Source organism: Rana temporaria, chromosome 1 (genome assembly GCF_905171775.1).
Source record: "Rana temporaria chromosome 1, aRanTem1.1, whole genome shotgun sequence".
Classification (NCBI taxonomy): domain Eukaryota; kingdom Metazoa; phylum Chordata; class Amphibia; order Anura; family Ranidae; genus Rana; species Rana temporaria.
This window is the reverse complement of record NC_053489.1, coordinates 543,213,822-543,232,013: the sequence shown is the minus strand read 5'-3', so window position 1 is coordinate 543,232,013 and position 18,192 is coordinate 543,213,822. Positions and strand designations below refer to the sequence as shown.

Genomic DNA, 18,192 nt, shown 5'->3' with positions numbered 1-18,192 from the left:
TGTCTCTTGTATGAGTACTATATCTGCTTTAAGATGTTTAATTTCTCTTAAAATATTACCCCTTTTTAACGGGGAATTTAATCCCCTTACATTATATGAGAGTATTTTTAAGGTTCCCATAATATCTACTAGGTAGTCACTCGCCCCCCGACCACTCCCATTACATTGTTATTATTGTATTCGGTTGCCATAAGTTGAGTCGTGTCACTCGTCCTCTTACATAGGCAGGCTTTCCAATACGCATCGAGGCAAAACCATAACAGGCAGCTTACTTCTAAAACTGATAACCGGAGATACTCCCCCCCGAACCCTCTCCCACACCCCCCCACCTCCCCCCATTTACTCTGTACTATGACCCTTCCATTCACCCTAGCCCACCCCCCCTCCCTCCCTTCCCCCACCAATAGGGGCATTACGGCCTTATATAGGCACCTGGATCCGTGGCCAACCTACTCCACCCGGCCCACGGTTCTCGCCCCAGAGGTTGAGCTCTGCGAGTGTGACTGCATCCGAACTGCCACCGCCCTCCCCCCAACCAAAAGGCTGGGGGTGGGTGAGCAGCCCCAGGACCCCGGGACACCCCGGGCCCACGCCAGCCGGTCCCCCCACACCCCCCCACGACCCCCCCTCCCCCCAGCCCCCACTTCATCGTCTTCTTTTTTTGTTATTTATCTTGTGTGGATATTTTTCTTAATTATTTTCCTCTTTTATTTCCTGGAATAAGGTTCCATGTCTGATGGCCCGGTATAGGTGATATCTTCTATTGTGGTTCATTCCAACCAGGTATCTCTATCAATGGGATGTCCAGTCTCATACAGAACTTAGTCATCTCTTCAGGAAACCTTAAGGTCGCGGACCTGCCCTCCTTCTTCCCAATTAGACACGCTGGGTAACCCCAAGAATATTGGATACCATGTATTTTTAAATGTTCGAGTAGTGGTTTTAGTACTCTCCTTCTAGAGAGGGTCTCGGTGGCAAGGTCTGGAAAGATCTGTAATTCGGTCTCATTGAATGTTACCGGCCTAATGGTTTTAAGACGCTGCCAAATCTGTTCTTTATCTTGGAAATTATGAAATCTTGCGATCACATCTCTGGGTATTCCCGCTGCCAATTCCGCAGGTTTTCTAATCCGATGAATTCTTTCAAATTTGATTTTTTCCGTTTCTATTTTACCCAAAATGTGGCCGAATAATTTATCAAGTTTTACTTGGAGGTCTTCTCCTTCCAGGTCGGGCAGACCGCGTATCCTCAAATTTTTCCTCCGGTTCCGATTTTCTTGATCTTCCATTCGGTACCTCAAGTTCCTTTGTTCTATTTGTAATTCCTTCATTTGCATTTTTAACTCAGACACCTCAGCTGCTTGACTATCCAGTTTTTCTTCAGTTTCTTCCACTCTTCTCAGTAAATGACTCATGTCATCGTGTACAATCGTTATCTCATTTTTTAACGAGAGCTCCATTCGTGAGATTGATAGTTCTAGTCGCGAAAACATCTCTAGTAGCTCTGTTTTTGATGGGGGTAAATCTTTATGGGTGGTACCATGTGGATCCGCAACAACCTCCTCAGACTCTCTGATTGTCACTGTTTCAGAGTACCTTCTCTGTCCATTTTTTTGTTGGCCCATTGATAGTCTGCTTTTTGCCCCAGATGTTTCACTAGGACAGTCTTTAGAAGTGTCTTGTGTCATGTATTTTTTTATAGTACCTGGACTGGCGCTTATTTTGGGGGCGTTTGCCACAGCACCCCTAACTGGGCGACCTCTCATTTCTTATATTCAGTTGATGAACCTCTAAAGAAAGAAAAGTGTCTTCTGTTTTCCTTATTATTTTCTCCTTCTTCTCCTTCTTGTCCTTTATCTCATATCTCCTGCTCAGGCGTCTCCCAACCTTTAATATTTAATGTGTAGTGACAACCAGCGAACTGTGGGAGCGATATGAGCTGGTAAGTGAGCTTGAGCTGAAAGGTGGTAGGGGGCAGGAAAAGAAAGCCACGCTTCCCCGCGCACTATTCTGGCAGACTATTCCCCACACACCCCACACCCCTATATAATCACTTAAGGTGACAGTCCGCTATCCACTCTGCTTCAACCTCGCTCACTATAGTGCACTGTAGTGCGCTGTACCCTGACGCGCTAATCGCGACTCAATTGCCTATAATTGTAATCATTTATAGTAGCTTATCGTTGCTTATAGTTGCATGGGTTGCAATATGATTAGCTTGTAATTAGCTGATAGTTAGTAATTTTTTTTTTTTTTTAAGCATTTAGTTAGTTAGTGACAGTCTTCTATCAGCAAACCACTTCAACACTTAGCATCACTCGCATCACTCGCTGGAGTGCAATTTTATAGTATGCAATTTTATAGTTGACTGATGGTTAGCATTTGGCTAGCATTTAGATAGTATTAGTATTGGGTCAGATAGTATTGGGTCAGTGACAGTCTTATATCAATCAATCCTCCTCTGTCAGCAATCCGCTGCAGCTGCAGCCACATTCACTGAGGTGCCTTTATACAGTTTGCTGATGATTAACCTTTAGGTAGCATTGGATAACATAACATTTAGATAGCATTGCGTTAAGGTTGATCAATGGTAATCACAGTCTTTTATATTGATCCACTATCTGTAGTCAGCTGCAGCTGCAACTTCACTCACTGAAGTGCGCTCTCTGTTCTCAGAACCATGCTGACGCACTGACAATCAGGTAATACTGGTAACTCACACACCGCCGAGTCAGACGCCGAGTCAGCTGAGTCAGACGAATCAGGCTGCGCTTCCTCACGACTCCTCACACCTCCTCACAGCGCGCATAGCACACGGAACCCGAACGGAACCCGAGCCCTTCAGCCCTTCAGCTCCTCCAGCGCCTGCCAAAGTCGGGACTCCACACACTCCAAGACTCCGGGAGAACCCCACGGCCTCACTCCACAGCGTGGCGCCAAGGTAGCACGGCGGAAGGGGGGGCGGGGGAAGCAGGGGGAGAGGCACAGCGGGGGGTAGGGAAGAGACACAGCCTAGCGTGCGCCGGAGGGATCCATGGAGCCCACGGAGCTGCTCAGAGCTAGCAGCCTGTTCTGACGCGCACTCTCATCAGGCCCCTCCCTCCTGCGGAAGTTCTAAGAGATTCCTACCTTTGATTTTTTTTATTTTGATGAGAGGTTTTCATTCAGTCTAAGAGACAATACAAATCAGTTTGATGCCAGTGCAGATTATACATTAGAAATGGTTCTGGTGGCTTGCCAAGGCTTCAGTACAGATACTGACACATGCACCAGATTCATGTAGGTTTTACTACCGGTGTCACTTTTATAATCTTTCACTATGGCTGTGACACATTCTAAAAGAATTACCACTGATTCCAAAACCACTTTTGGACTGAACAGTGGCTATGAATCCACCCACTGCCATTGACTGTCATTCAAAATGATAGTGGACCTTATGGGGAGCTAGAATCTTAGTTCCCTATCAGGCGTCACCCACCTCTACTGACAAGCTATGTGCCTGTCAGTGTGATGTCACAGAGGTCGAGGAGGGAGAATTAGATCGCACTGAGGAAGAAGTAACCAGAATGGACATGGCATCAACAGATTTATGTACCTGTCTCTTGACCTGACAGAAGTCATATACCACTCCAACAGAATTCTAAAGGATGTCTACTAGCAGTTCCCCAGAATATGTTATAAAGTGAAGGCTAGCCGCTGAAGATTAGAAGAAAAATAATTTTCAGACTGTTGCTCCGATTTACGTTTGTTTCTTTTTTCTGTGGCTGCCCCTTTTCACAGCAGAGTAAGCAGCATGAGGACAGAACAGGATTGCCAATTTGGCTGGTTTCCTGCTATATTGGGCCAGCTTAAAAAAATGTGTATTGTTTTTTTTCTGATAAGGAAGTAGATTCTCGGCACTTGCTACCGTATTTGTTGGCCAGTCTATAAGACTTCACTCTGTCCTGGAGCTAGATGGGAATATACAAATAATATGATCATGTGATCCCTGTTTGGGGGAAAATATGTGTTCAGGGTATACAGCACAACCATATGATACACTATGAGCACTCCATTTTCTGGGACCAAAGAAGTTAAAAGTCTGAATACCTCATCTGAGTGTGCATGAGAAACACTTTCTTCATTTTTTTAAGTAGGAAAAAATAAGAGAAGTTTATTATTAGGGTCTGCATATACCAAACCTCAGGCACAAAACTTTCATTTAAATGCCCAAGCAGCTACAAAGCGTATAAATTCCCTCTGTATACACCAAATGCCTTTGCAACCACATTTATTTCCTTGTAAAAGTGCTATATATATTCAGGGGAATTCATAAAGTGCGTCTACGACACTCTTTAGAATTCCATCATGCCTCAGTCTGACAAATGTTGGTGCTGTGACAGATTTGTGTTCCTGTTGTAAACAGCTACATACATTTTAACCGTGGCACCATGTGTGAAGCAGCACTAAGACGAGAGGGCCAAGATGGACAGCGCAGCAGTCGAGTACTTTTGAAGTTAGGTGGGCAGAGACTGATGGGGTTTCAGTGAATCTAGTTCCCATCAGGTCCACTCCCTTTGTGATTGACAGCAGACAGTGAGAAGATCCATAGCTAATAGCATGCTGTTGGCTGTAGTATGGCCCCATTGCCTGCTGTCAATCACAAGGAGAAAGCTGACTATGGGCAATTAGTGTCTCAGCTTCCTCGTCAGGCTCCACCTACTGCCTGCATCATTGGGTGTTAGGAGGCTGTTGGCTCTGAAGCTTAAAAAACAGTGACAGATAGGGGGAGGGGAAGGAGTAGTGGCAGCAAACATGCCAGTTTTTACACAGCATACAGAGACAGGCACTCTACCAGGCACTGTATGCCAACTAAGGCCTCGTACACGACCGAGAAACTCGACAGAATCCATCAAGAAACTTGGTGGGAGAGCTTTTTTGCCAAGGAAACTGGTCGTGTGTACGTTTTTCATCGAGGAAACCGTTGAGGAACTCGACGAGGAAAAAAGAGTTCTCTTTTTCCTCGACGGGAGTCTCAATTTCTTTGTCGTGTTCCTCGTCGGGCTGGTTTTCGACGAGAAACTTGAGCGTGTGTATGCTAAGAAACCCCTGCATGCTCAGAATAAAGTATGAGACGGGAGTAAAAGTAGCATTTGTGATGGAGATAAAAAAATTTCACGCTGTAACAGACTGAAAAGTGCAAATCGTCTCCGACCAAACTTTTACCTAACACGCAGTAACATGAGATTAGCAAAAGCAGCCCCAAGGGTTGTGCCAGTGGAATCGAACTTCCCCAGCCATTGTATGTGTTGTACGTCACCGCGTTTGAGAACGAGGAGATTTTGTCTTGACAGTGTGTACGCAAAGCAAGTTTGTCGAGTTCCTCGACAAGCCTAACAAGGAACTCGTCGAGGAAAAAGATGTGTCTTTTCCGACGAGTTTCTCGGTCGTGTGTACGAGGCCTTAGAGTTGGTCTTAACAATCACCAGTTTTATCTACAAATTAGTGATAATTCATTTTTTAATTGGGTCCAATAATAGCACCACTTTATAGAAGAACTATCTGAATCTGCAGCACATTACAGGAAAACTACTAAATATGGCAGCAGGGCATTTTGAATCTGGCACAGGACCTTGGACCCTTTAAAGGGCCCAGAAAAGTGCAACAAAAGCTTTATTAAATTCCCCTGATTCTGTGCAAAGAGCAGAGCTGTGGGAGAGACCTAGCAGACTCACACATTACAGGAGGAGGGCGGATACAAGACCAATCACCCTGCACAAGGAGAGATAGCAGCTGTGACTGGTCTTTATTACAGGAGGCTTCTGTCCAAAGGCAATGTTTCACGCCAGATAGAAATACACAAAGGACACCAAGAATACACATGTCTCTTGTATTTAAACAGCATTACCATATCCCTTAAAGCATTCCTGCCTCTTGGGATAAACAGAAGAGTCAAGAAAGTGTTTGTACTGTATACAGGGAGTGCAGAATTATTAGGCAAGTTGTATTTTTGAGGATTAATTTTATTATTGAACAACAACCATGTTCTCAATGAACCCAAAAAACTCATTAATATCAAAGCTGAATATTTTTGGAAGTAGTTTTTAGTTTGTTTTTAGTTTTAGCTATTTTAGGGGGATATCTGTGTGTGCAGGTGACTATTACTGTGCATAATTATTAGGCAACTTAACAAAAAACAAATATATACCCATTTCAATTATTTATTTTTACCAGTGAAACCAATATAACATCTCAACATTCACAAATATACATTTCTGACATTCAAAAACAAAACAAAAACAAATCAGTGACCAATATAGCCACCTTTCTTTGCAAGGACACTCAAAAGCCTGCCATCCATGGATTCTGTCAGTGTTTTGATCTGTTCACCATCAACATTGCGTGCAGCAGCAACCACAGCCTCCCAGACACTGTTCAGAGAGGTGTACTGTTTTCCCTCCTTGTAAATCTCACATTTGATGATGGACCACAGGTTCTCAATGGGGTTCAGATCAGGTGAACAAGGAGGCCATGTCATTAGTTTTTCTTCTTTTATACCCTTTCTTGCCAGCCACGCTGTGGAGTACTTGGACGCGTGTGATGGAGCATTGTCCTGCATGAAAATCATGTTTTTCTTGAAGGATGCAGACTTCTTCCTGTACCACTGCTTGAAGAAGGTGTCTTCCAGAAACTGGCAGTAGGACTGGGAGTTGAGCTTGACTCCATCCTCAACCCGAAAAGGCCCCACAAGCTCATCTTTGATGATACCAGCCCAAACCAGTACTCCACCTCCACCTTGCTGGCGTCTGAGTCGGACTGGAGCTCTCTGCCCTTTACCAATCCAGCCACGGGCTCTTCCATCTGGCCCATCAAGACTCACTCTCATTTCATCAGTCCATAAAACCTTAGAAAAATCAGTCTTGAGATATTTCTAGGCCCAGTCTTGAGGTTTCAGCTTGTGTGTCTTGTTCAGTGGTGGTCGTCTTTCAGCCTTTCTTACCTTGGCCATGTCTCTGAGTATTGCACACCTTGTGCTTTTGGGCACTCCAGTGATGTTGCAGCTCTGAAATATGGCCAAACTGGTGGCAAGTGGCATCTTGGCAGCTGCACGCTTGACTTTTCTCAGTTCATGGGCAGTTATTTTGCACCTTGGTTTTTCCACACGCTTCTTGCGACCCTGTTGACTATTTTGAATGAAACGCTTGATTGTTCGATGATCACGCTTCAGAAGCTTTGCAATTTTAAGAGTGCTGCATCCCTCTGCAAGATATCTCACAATTTTTGACTTTTGTCAGCCTGTCAAGTCCTTCTTTTGACCCATTTTGCCAAAGGAAAGGAAGTTGCCTAATAATTATGCACACCTGATATAGGGTGTTGATGTCATTAGACCACACCCCTTCTCATTACAGAGATGCACATCACCTAATATGCTTAATTGGTAGTAGGCTTTCGAGCCTACACAGCTTGGAGTAAGACAACATGCATAAAGAGGATGATGTGGTCAAAATACTAATTTGCCTAATAATTCTGCACTCCCTGTATAGTATATAGTATATATATATATATATATATATATATATATATATATATATATAAGGGGCAGCCCCATTTTACATTTGTACTGGGGCCCTGTTATTTTTACTTTTTAGTATAATGGAAATCGGTTCATTGCGTAATCAGAAATCCTACAGTCACTCCAGTATATCCCCTGTAGTGTTATCTTTATTTTTAGATATTATTCCCATGCAAAATATTTCACATACAGAAGCATTTTTACCCTCCACAGAAACCACAGGCCATGCTATTGAACAGCAAGCTGTATGCCCCAGAGCCTTGTTACTGAATGGGAAAATTCACAAGTATTTTCAAAATGGAAAATACAGAGTAATACGTAGTGATAAATCAGCTGCATGAGTCCACATCTGGAAAGTTAAATCAAAATAATATGCTGATACAAGTAGGAAAGATTCCCGGCAATGAGAATTCATTGTAACAGTTTCTAGCAGCCCCTGTATATCTGTCTTCTGTGTTGTGGTTCTGCCCCAGATGAGTCATTATAGTCCGGTAGAACCATGTTCAGAAGTGGCTCTGTTTCTTGGTGGCTGGGAAAGCAATAAAACAAATATTTCCCCCAAGCTCACATGTCATACATTACATTGGTCCAGTATGTGTATCTGGTTGTAATTCTGGAAGGGCCATTATAAAACTTTAATATTAACTACAATAAGCCTGTTCTTCCATTACATGCTGGGGACCTGGTGTTCAGCTGTAAACCTCGTTGCTCTAATTATGAAATGCTATAAATGCTATAATTCTTTATATACAATGGGGTTGGTTAAGATAAGAAGTGGAGAATGTTTAATTAGCCAAGTGACTACTCAGTGAGTAAGGAGCCTATTTTAAATTTTAATATCCAACCATGAGGAGGGAAATGTAAAAATATGGATTTTGACTTTTACATAACTAGATCTGAAGTGATCATAGCTTCACTCGTTTCCTAAGTTCAGTGCACATTGTTTACTCCTTTAGGGCCCATTCAGACCTTTGTGTGCTTTAACCCCACTTAGGGGTGCTACTGTGTCTGGCGCTGAGCAAATACACTGACTGATGGATTGCTATACTGGCATCTTAGCCATCTGAGCTGCAGCTATGTTTATTCAGCACAATGAAGAGAATATACAGTATAAGGGGTTCTGACTTCTACTTAAGGGCCTATTCACATCATGCATGATAAACATCATTTTATCCCAAGACCTCCTGCTCTCTAGCTCCCTTGTCACCTCCTCCCATGCTCGCCTCCAGGATTTCTCCAGAGCTTCTCCCAGCCTTTGGAACTCCCTACCCCAATCTGTCCAACTGTCCCCTAATCTATCCATCTTTAGGCGATCCCTGAAAACCCTTCTCTTTAAAGAAGCCTATCCTGCTTCTAATTAATACACTGTTTTACTTTTTCCATCAGCTCATTCCCCACAGCTACAGTATTACCTTTTGTATCAATTGACCCTCCCTCCTAGATTGTAAGCTCCAATGAGCAGGATCCTCTGATTCCTGTTGTACCAAATTGTAATGTAACTGTATTGTCTACCTTAATTTTGTTAAGCTCTGTGCAAATTGTTGGTGCTATATAAATCCTGTATAATAATAACATAATATTTTTTTTTTAATTCTTTATTTTTTTACAAAGATAATCACATTACAACTTTTCACGTGGAACACCTTATTCAATATATCTACCGATTTTACTCTAAAACTCTTTTTGTTATTATATATACCTTAATCGCTCTTTGCCATAACAAAAAGAAAAGAAGAAACCAAAAACGTTTTAATTCTCCCACCACTAATTTCTCCTTTCGCTCATTTAATTTTATAACATAATAATTTACAGCAGGGGTTTGCCAACATATGTGGCTGGGGGGGAGCAGCACTGGGGAACACCATTAGTTCTTCACTAAAGTTTTTTATGGGTTTGCCACAAAGTTTACAACTGGTTCAGACAACTTGTTCACTTTGACCTCTCAATGCACCTTAATGCTGGAAATAATGCACCTAGACTATTATTTGTGCACTGTGCTCAGCTGTAACGCTGGTGCATCTGTTTTTACTGTATATGTCTGCAACCCTTATATGCAGCACATTACCCACTTTAAACCACCAGGTGTTAATTCTTGTTTTTTCCAAACATTAAGATGGGAATCCAACCTAAATAAATCAACCTCAGTGTGTAACAATAAATATAAAACTTGCAGTTCTCTGATTGCTTGCAATACTCCTCGAATACCAGTGCCCTTCTTTCTATTGTTTCTATATTGTAGTTTGGTTTAATACCCTGTTTTTCCATTTGGTGGAAATGTCTAAACTTAATATGAATTGGTGCACCTTCTTATATTATTATATTATCTATTGTGATACATTAGGGTGATTAACTAAAGGCAAATTGGCTGTTCACTTTTAAAGGGAAAGTTGCACCTTGCAAGGGAATTTGCCCCAAAACTTAGTGAATGAGGTGAGGCTCTGCTGATTTCCATAATCCAGTTATGTCCAAGCAAAAATGCTGTTTTTTTTTTCTTTGCATGTGATTGGTTATTTTTTTCAAAGTGAAGCTTCACCTTAATTACCACGCTTTGCAACGTAAGGCCCCTTTCACACGGGCTGTCCGATCAGGTCCGCCTGTCAGTTTTTAGGACCGACCCGATCGGACCCTCCAGTCTCCTCTATGGAGTGGCGAATGTCAGTGGACACATGTCTGCTGACACCTGCCGCCATCCAATACAATCTTGCCTGCAAAAAAACAGACAAATAGTGGTCCTATATTCCATCCGTCTGGTGGATTGGATTGATTGGAAACGGACAGGCGTTCTGTTTTGATCCAATCTCCCTATAGAGGAGAGCAGGAATGTGTCCGTGTCCGCTCTACACAGCGAAGCAGACACGTACCTGTCATTTGCCTGCTGAGCAAGCGGAATCCGCTACATCCCCTGGGTCTGATCCAGCCAGGGGGTTGCTGGACCATAAGGACCAGTCAATTTATTCTTTTGTGTACTTGTTTTTACAATATGTTTGTAATTAAAACAGTTATTTATAATCATCTTTAGTATAAGTGCTGCAGCCACTCTCTTGTGACTTCCCTGCTTTGTTGATTATATGCTGTTTTTGAGCCCTGGTTAGCACTTTGAAGATGGCACAGTCCACAAGCTTTTTGTTCTCCATTTTATTTGAAACATCTTTTAAACTTTAGGGCTCATTTACACGGGCGATGAGACCCAGTTGCATGTTAAAATTTGACACGTGGGCAGGAGGGGGGTGCACGGATCTGAACGCAGACACTGTGCATCTGCTCCTGCCTACATGTTAAATTTTGACATGCGACTGTGACAATGCAACCATTGCATCTGCTTCCATTCCTATGGGCTGCTCAGCACAGAGAACAGGTCTCAGCACCCATCGGAATGAGTCCTAAAACAGATGAAAGAGAGCCTGTTCACACTTCCGTGGCACGACTTCGGGGGCGACTCTGCAAGTCGTCCTGAAGAGGACTTCAGAGGCGATTAGCCAAATGACTTCTGTATAGAAGTCAATGCAAATCGCCCCGAGCCGCCCCCGAAGTCGTACAAGAACCTTTTTCGAAGTCGGAGCGACTTGCGTTGCTCCTGTTGCACAGAATGGGACGTGACTCGTCAGGCGGCTGAGCCGCCTGACGAGTCGCCCCAGTGTGAACCGGCTCTCAGTTACAAAGATGACAACTTATGTACATTATCTGTAAACGTTTTGTACTTGTGTAAAATAGTATTTTTTGATCTGAGCACTTGGTGCTAATAAGGTGACATTCACGCTAGCCTCCTGTGTTTGGTATACTTAAACAAAGGGGAAGTGATCTAGGAAGAAATAACAAACTGTACGCTTCCAAGAACAAGTTCTTCTATGTTTAAATCGACTTGCAATTCCATGTGTTTAGATGCGTTCAGAGTATCTGATCTGCCTCTGGATGCACAGAATACTGTTTTCTCAAAACACAGCTAAACTGAAGGCATCTAAACCCAAGTAAATGTATGTACAATCACTACATGCATTTTTATACCTATTAAAATATCCTAAAGTGCATATGAATGCATAAAAACACATATATGTCATTGTTAATGTGAATGAGGCCTAACAGCTTATGGCTGGTTGACAAATGGTGGACTGTTTGATATATGTTGGGGAATTGTCACTATCAGCTGCAGAGAAAGGTCTGAATCATTTTTGTCGTCTCACAATTGAACAGCTGATTCCTTTTAAACAGACATTAACCTAGTTTCCTCTGTTCAGATAAACTTAGAAGAAAAGGAAAACTGGCATCAGTTCAGCTGCTTGTTCCTCGAATGATAAAACCATCAGCTGTCACAAAGCAAATTAGAAACAAGACTGCCTTTTTAGGCACTGCTGTGCTTCACAAGCTCTGGTCCCTGCTCACAAATGTCTGCGTGATCATTATAGTTACAGGGCAAACAGACAACTTACATGACAGCCTAATGCTAAAGAAAAGCTATACTGAGAGAATACTTAGAATACTGTCAGTTATAGTATTGAAGTATAGCCTTGGACACAGCAGTTTTCAGCAATGTGTTTCTTACACGCTATACCAGGGTTTTCCAAACTTTCAAAACGAATGCACGCCATACATTAATACATTTCTTTCCTAGCTAAGAATTTTCGTTTGTATTTCACACCATTAGTGGGCTGCAGCACGGGCCGATTTTCGTGCGGCCATCAAATTGTTGGAAATGTTTTGAATTTTTTTTTCTAATTAATGATGTGAGAATCGAAATGTAATCGAAAAATAAATGCACATGAGCGCAAGAAAAGAAGAATCCTGGCCACAATAATTCTTTTCTAAAGGCACAGACCTTAGGGAGGCCGGATTGTGGCCAGTGGGAGTAGAAAATGCCCTGGAGTAGACAATGCCTTGACTTGGTTGTTAGAAGGATTAAGAAAATTACATGGCACCTGCAGTCAGTAGTAGGAGGAATAGTGTCACATCATTGGTATTGGTGGAGGGAATATTGACAATATACATACTGTAAATAAATGATGAAAAAAAGAAAAATAAATGCGCCCTTCTACCTTCTCACACCCCACTGCGCCAATAAATAAATTTAAAAATACCTAAAGCAGCTACTAAATAGTGATGTGTAATAATTCTGAATGAACAAAATAGTACCACTGTGTTCAATAAATAAACAATCCTAAATAAATGTGTAAATAAATCCGTGAAAAAATATATATAACACACATATGCTAAATGATATTAGATATATATGAGGAGTGAAAACGAAAATACTTAAATAAATATAAACAAAAACTTTCATCCGGTGATAAAAAAAAATAGGTAATAACAAGCCCAGTCCATAAGTGATTAAATTCCAAGGGCCAGATTCACATATAAATGCGGCGGCGTAACGTATCGTCTATACGTTACACCGCCGCAAGTTTTCATCGCAAGTGCCTGATTCACCAAGCACTTGCGTGTAAACTTACGGCGGCGGCATCCGGTGCAAGCCCGCCTAATTCAAATGGGGCGTGTACCATTTAAATTAGGCGCGCTCCCGCGGCAGACGTACTGCGCATGCTCCGTTTTGAAATTCCCGCCGTGCTTTGCGCGAAGTGACTTAATTTTTTTGAACGGCGACGTGCGTAATGTACGTTCGTATTCCCGGACGTCTTACGCAAAAAAATAAATAATTTGAAATTCGACCCGGAAACGACGGCCATACTTTAACATGGCTCGTCTAAAGTTAAGCCATGTTAAAGCAGGCTTAACTTTGCGACGGGAAAAAATTACTAGCGACGACGTAACAAACGCGAAAACCGTCGTGGATCGCCGTAAAACCTCATTTGCATACCCGACGCTGGAAAACTACGCGAACTCCACCCAGCGGCGGCCGAAGTATTGCATCCTAAGATCCGACGGTGTAAGTCAATTACACCTGTCGGATCTTAGGGCTATCTATGCGTAACTGATTCTATGAATCAGTCGCATAGATACTCTCAGAGATACGACGGCGTATCAGGAGATGCGCTGTCGTATCTCTTCTGTGAATCTGGCCTCAAGTGTCCAAAAAATCTTCTTAACCACTTCAATACCGCACGCCGTCATATGACGTCCAAAAAAGGGATTTCTTATCCCGGGTGGACGTCATATGACGTCCTGTACTTTGTGCGGTGATATCTGAATGATGCCTGCACCTAGAGGCATCATTCAGATATCATTTTGTTCCGGCGGCGATCCTGCGCACAATAAGAATGATCATAGCAGCGTTTCCGCCACTTGATCGTTCTTATAGGCGGCGGGAGGGGACATCCCCCCTCCCGCCGCCATCCGGTGCTTCTCCAGGCTCCGCGTGCCATCGGGGGCCCCGTAGAGATGATCGTCATCCGCCGGATGTGAAGCATAGAGATGACTGGTGACCAGATGGTCACCAGTCATCTCTATGACCGTCGGAAGGCCCGGGCGCGATGTGATGACGTCATGCCCGGGTACCCGTAAGTAAACAAACCGCAATTGCGGCTAGTAAGAATGCACAATTTGTTGCCATACCAATCTGGCTTTGTATTATAGCTCTCTTTTACAACGCTCAGATAATTTGAAGTAAATTACATTTGAGTATTAGTTAATATAGCATTAGTATATGATAATGTTTTTTTTTTAACTGGTACAAAGGTGTGTCTAGAGATCAAATCAATCACTTTCCATTTTTTAAACAAGTAATATAAAAAATACAAAACCATTGCCGCTGGAGTCTTTCAGTGCAATGCTTTGTATATTTCCATCACCATGAGCATAGCGTTTATGAATAGCCCTTCTATCATGCCTAGAGCAGTGTCTGTGGGATGAACCTGGTCATGATTGATTTTTGTAGCCTTGCTTTCAGTAATGTTATCGCCTAGCTGGCAGCTGGTTTATGTTGTCAAAGAGACACGTTCCTGTTATCTCAGAAGACCCAAGGAGTAATCTAAGGAATTTTCCTGATTGTTATAAAAATTGTAATATTTGATCTGCTTTTAATATAAAAAACATTTATTTTGTGTCCTTTAATGTACAAGCGTCATTCAAACAGGATAGTAAATTATGCAATGTGTCCATGAAGGTGTGTTTGCTTGTAACACCAAAAGAAGTAAAAATAAAATGAGGCAGATTTTAATATAACGTCACATTGGGTGTAACTGTAGGGGTGAAGCTGTTTTGGGGGTCAGAGGGGCCCGCCCATGACTGTAGCTTCCCTTTACTTGCCAGCTTTCTGCTTACATTGCCCTCTGTACAAATAAGGCAACATTCTGTTTCCTCTACATCCCTTTTCTCTGCCATAATCTACTTTCTGAACATGTAGCAGGCTTGAAAGAACTAAATAAGGCAAACTCTAAATCAAATGTTATGAAAAGTCAGCATATCAGCTGAAGAGAGAAATCAAAGCTTTTGATTTAAAAAAAAGTTGGCTACAGTGTTTCCTTTATCAGCTGTGAAAATGTAAAAAAAAGCTGTAAAAAACAGCTCATACTCACTGATCACCAGCCAGTTGCAGCGATACACTCTCCTCTCCTCACCGACAACTAATATGGGAGGAGAGGAGAGCCGATCGCCTAGCAACCGGCTCTGTGTTTACATCACATGATGGCTGTGATTGGACATGGCTGTCCCCTCCCTGAACGTCCACTCAGAAGGAGAGAGCACCCATCTGGCCGCACATATGCAGTGGCCGGGGTGGAAAGTAGTTATGGGCCATTTTTGCCATTGACTTCCAAAAAATTGGTTTTAGTGACTATTCTACGAGATATAGAAATTATTTTGGGGGTTCCTCTGGGGTAAAAAGGTTTAGAAATGCTGGTCTATAGGTTCATGGGGAAATCTATATTCACTAATTGCCTGTAGTCAATAATTGTTCCTGCTTAACAGTGATGCACAATAGCTGTCCCTTGCTGATCTTATCCAACTACAAGGGCACTGCAGTTTAATCAGGCAATAATAAAGCTAAAAATGACCAGACAGTCCCACAAAAAGTACATTTCTTGTGAATATATTATTGTGTTCCCAGTCATTTTCTACTCTAATATGTTTTATCATCAGTGTAATCTGAGTGCAATTATCAGAAATGTGGCACATTCGGGATTGGACATCTAGGAGTATTTTTACTAAAGGCAAATAGACTGATCACTTTTCAAGGGAAGTTGCACTCTGCAAGATAATTTTTCATAGAGTACAGTAAATGAGGTGAAGCTCTGCTGCATCATCCAATCACGTGCAAGTCAAAATGCTTTTGTTTTAAATTTCCTTGCACATGATTGAGTACCACATTTATTAAGATCTGGGAAAAATTCCCTTGCAAAGGGAATAGCCTCTTAATGTCTATTACAAAAGAGGACACCAGCCACTACATCCTCTGAACATTTGTGAGTTTATTTTCTTTAGAACTCTGTTTCTTACTTAAAGCTGTTGTTAGGAATACACTGCAGCATTCCTTATGTAGTTTCTGTTAAACACACTGCTCAGATGCCATGCATACCATTTCCCTGTTCATAATTTTTCTTTTTTTTTTTATCTTGCTCTTGTCCAGGGATTCTCAGACACTGCTGCAACTACAAAATCAGATACGTCACGAGAAAGAATCTGCTGCTTGGAAGCAACAAGCCAGTCATCAGCAAAGCACACCACCCTCACCATCCTTCCCTCCTCCACCTTCCTTCCAGGAACTGGAGGCCAGTCAGCTTATCACCCCACCAGTGCAAATGAGTGTTCTCAACTCCCACAGTTCTCCTGCCATGCAGTCAACAAGCTCCTTTAACTATGCTCGGCCTAAACAATTTATTGCTGCCCAGAACATGAGCAATGCACCAGGCTGCATTACACCATCATCGGGTTCCTCTACCTCCAGCATCCCATCCCCAATATCACCCTCAACGCCTCAAAATCAGTTTACCAGGGTTCCTGTGCAACCTTTCTCCCAGCCGTTCTCTCCTGAAGGTGAACAGTTTTGGTCACCAACCTCCTCATCTCCCCCTCCTCCTCCACCTCCTGTGATGAGTCCAACTGCAAACTATTCTTTCCAGGATCCATTTCCTCTTCCTCCACCTCCTCCACCACTTCCTGGATCTGGACCTTCTCATTCATACAGTCCATCTCAGTCTCCAACAACCAGAGGCTCTAGCTCCAGCCACAGCCCTGCGGCCTTCCTCAGTTCCATGTTACCATCGCAGCCATCACCAGTCTCTTTCAACGAACTTGGACTACCAAAAGGTGTTATGCCTCCGTGAGTAAATTTTCTTCACTTTGTCTATGTAGATGTTTTTACAGTTCACTTTGATTTGATAGACAGATAATACTAGAAAGATAGCAATGCAGGCAGACAGGGAGATTACCTGTATTGACAGTGTATTTCACTTACTGTACATGTACAACACTCAGGGGCATAGGCGTGCGCACAGGGTGTGCCAGGTGTGCCCAGGCACACCCTAATCACCCTGAGCAGCTCCCCCCACTGTCCCGGCTCCCATCTTTCCCCCTGCAGCGCTGCCAGCTTCCCTCCTCTATTATTGGCTGTTGCCACTGGGATGTTTTAGGAGTGGGGAAGGGGCCAGGAAATATTACCTTCTGAATGAACATTGTGAGTGAATGGTGGTGTGTGTTTGGGCTTTGGGGTGCACACCCTAATGCAATAGGCTGCGCACACCTATGCTCAGGGTTTTTTTTTTCTCAGAGAAGAGTTGCAGATACTCTCCACTTCCAAGTTGCTCTTTGTTTTTGCCCCTACTGACCTCTGAGCACCGTCCCTTGGTTCTATCCCAACCTAGCCACCCGGACAACAATAGACCTCAACCAGCGAAAATAGATCTCCCAACAACCAGGATCAGTAGTCCCTCCAGCAGCCAGCTACAAACGGCCCCTCCCTCAACAGTAGATCCCTCCCAGAAATAATCAACCCTCCCAGCAACATAAGACCTCCCCAGCAACAATAGACCCCCCACAACAATAGATCCCTCCCAGCGACAATAAATCCCTCAGCGTTAATGAACCCTCCAGCACCCCTTGCCATTATATACTTCCAGTACTGGAGGAGTCGGAACTGCATTCCCCTGAGTTCCTGCTGAGCTCTGACAGTAATTATCATTACCAGTTACTACAGAAGTGTACTATATACACTGTAAAATCAAGGAACACATTCTTAAGTTACAGATTGCTGCTATCTGAAATGTTGCCACCTTGTCTTAGAATCACAACATGTTTGCCAGGTCACACTTCAGAGATGTGCCAAAGTTTGAGAAATAACTCCTAACAAGAACAGTGACTTCCAGCTGTGACTGTATTGCTCACACAGCCTAAGTAATCAAAAATTACTTAACGTGACCAGCTCTTGGCACAATTAAATCTATTGGCTGTTAGGAACATTTCATTACAACCTCATTGCAAGAGTGATTTACTGTTAGAAAACATATATTTGGAAATGTGTGCTGTGTGCTTGGACCTTATAGTATTTGTATACTGTACAGAGGTTCTTTAGGAACTCTATAATGCATCCCATTGCTGTAAGTGGTATTATTCTTTGTTTTTAATAAAAATATAACCCTCTAGTACTGTACAGTTAATAGAACAATTCAATATACACTTCCATTGACCCTGACTTCAATGCTTATATGCCTGGGAAGCAAAGTAGCCGAGTGGCCCTTTCTTGGTAGAGATAACTTTTTC

The 18,192-nt window shown here is 42.7% G+C and overlaps 1 protein-coding gene across 4 annotated transcripts in view; it reads left to right on the top strand.

Moving 5' to 3' along the window:
* The window catches only part of PALLD (palladin, cytoskeletal associated protein), a 478,084-nt gene that overhangs the window by 391,452 nt on the left and 68,440 nt on the right, over positions 1–18,192 (top strand). For all 4 annotated transcript variants that reach the window (XM_040333029.1, XM_040333039.1, XM_040333047.1 and 1 more), the window contains one exon: positions 16,064–16,756. In XM_040333029.1, the coding sequence (XP_040188963.1) occupies positions 16,064–16,756 (693 nt within the window). The remainder of the gene's footprint in view (positions 1–16,063; positions 16,757–18,192) is intronic.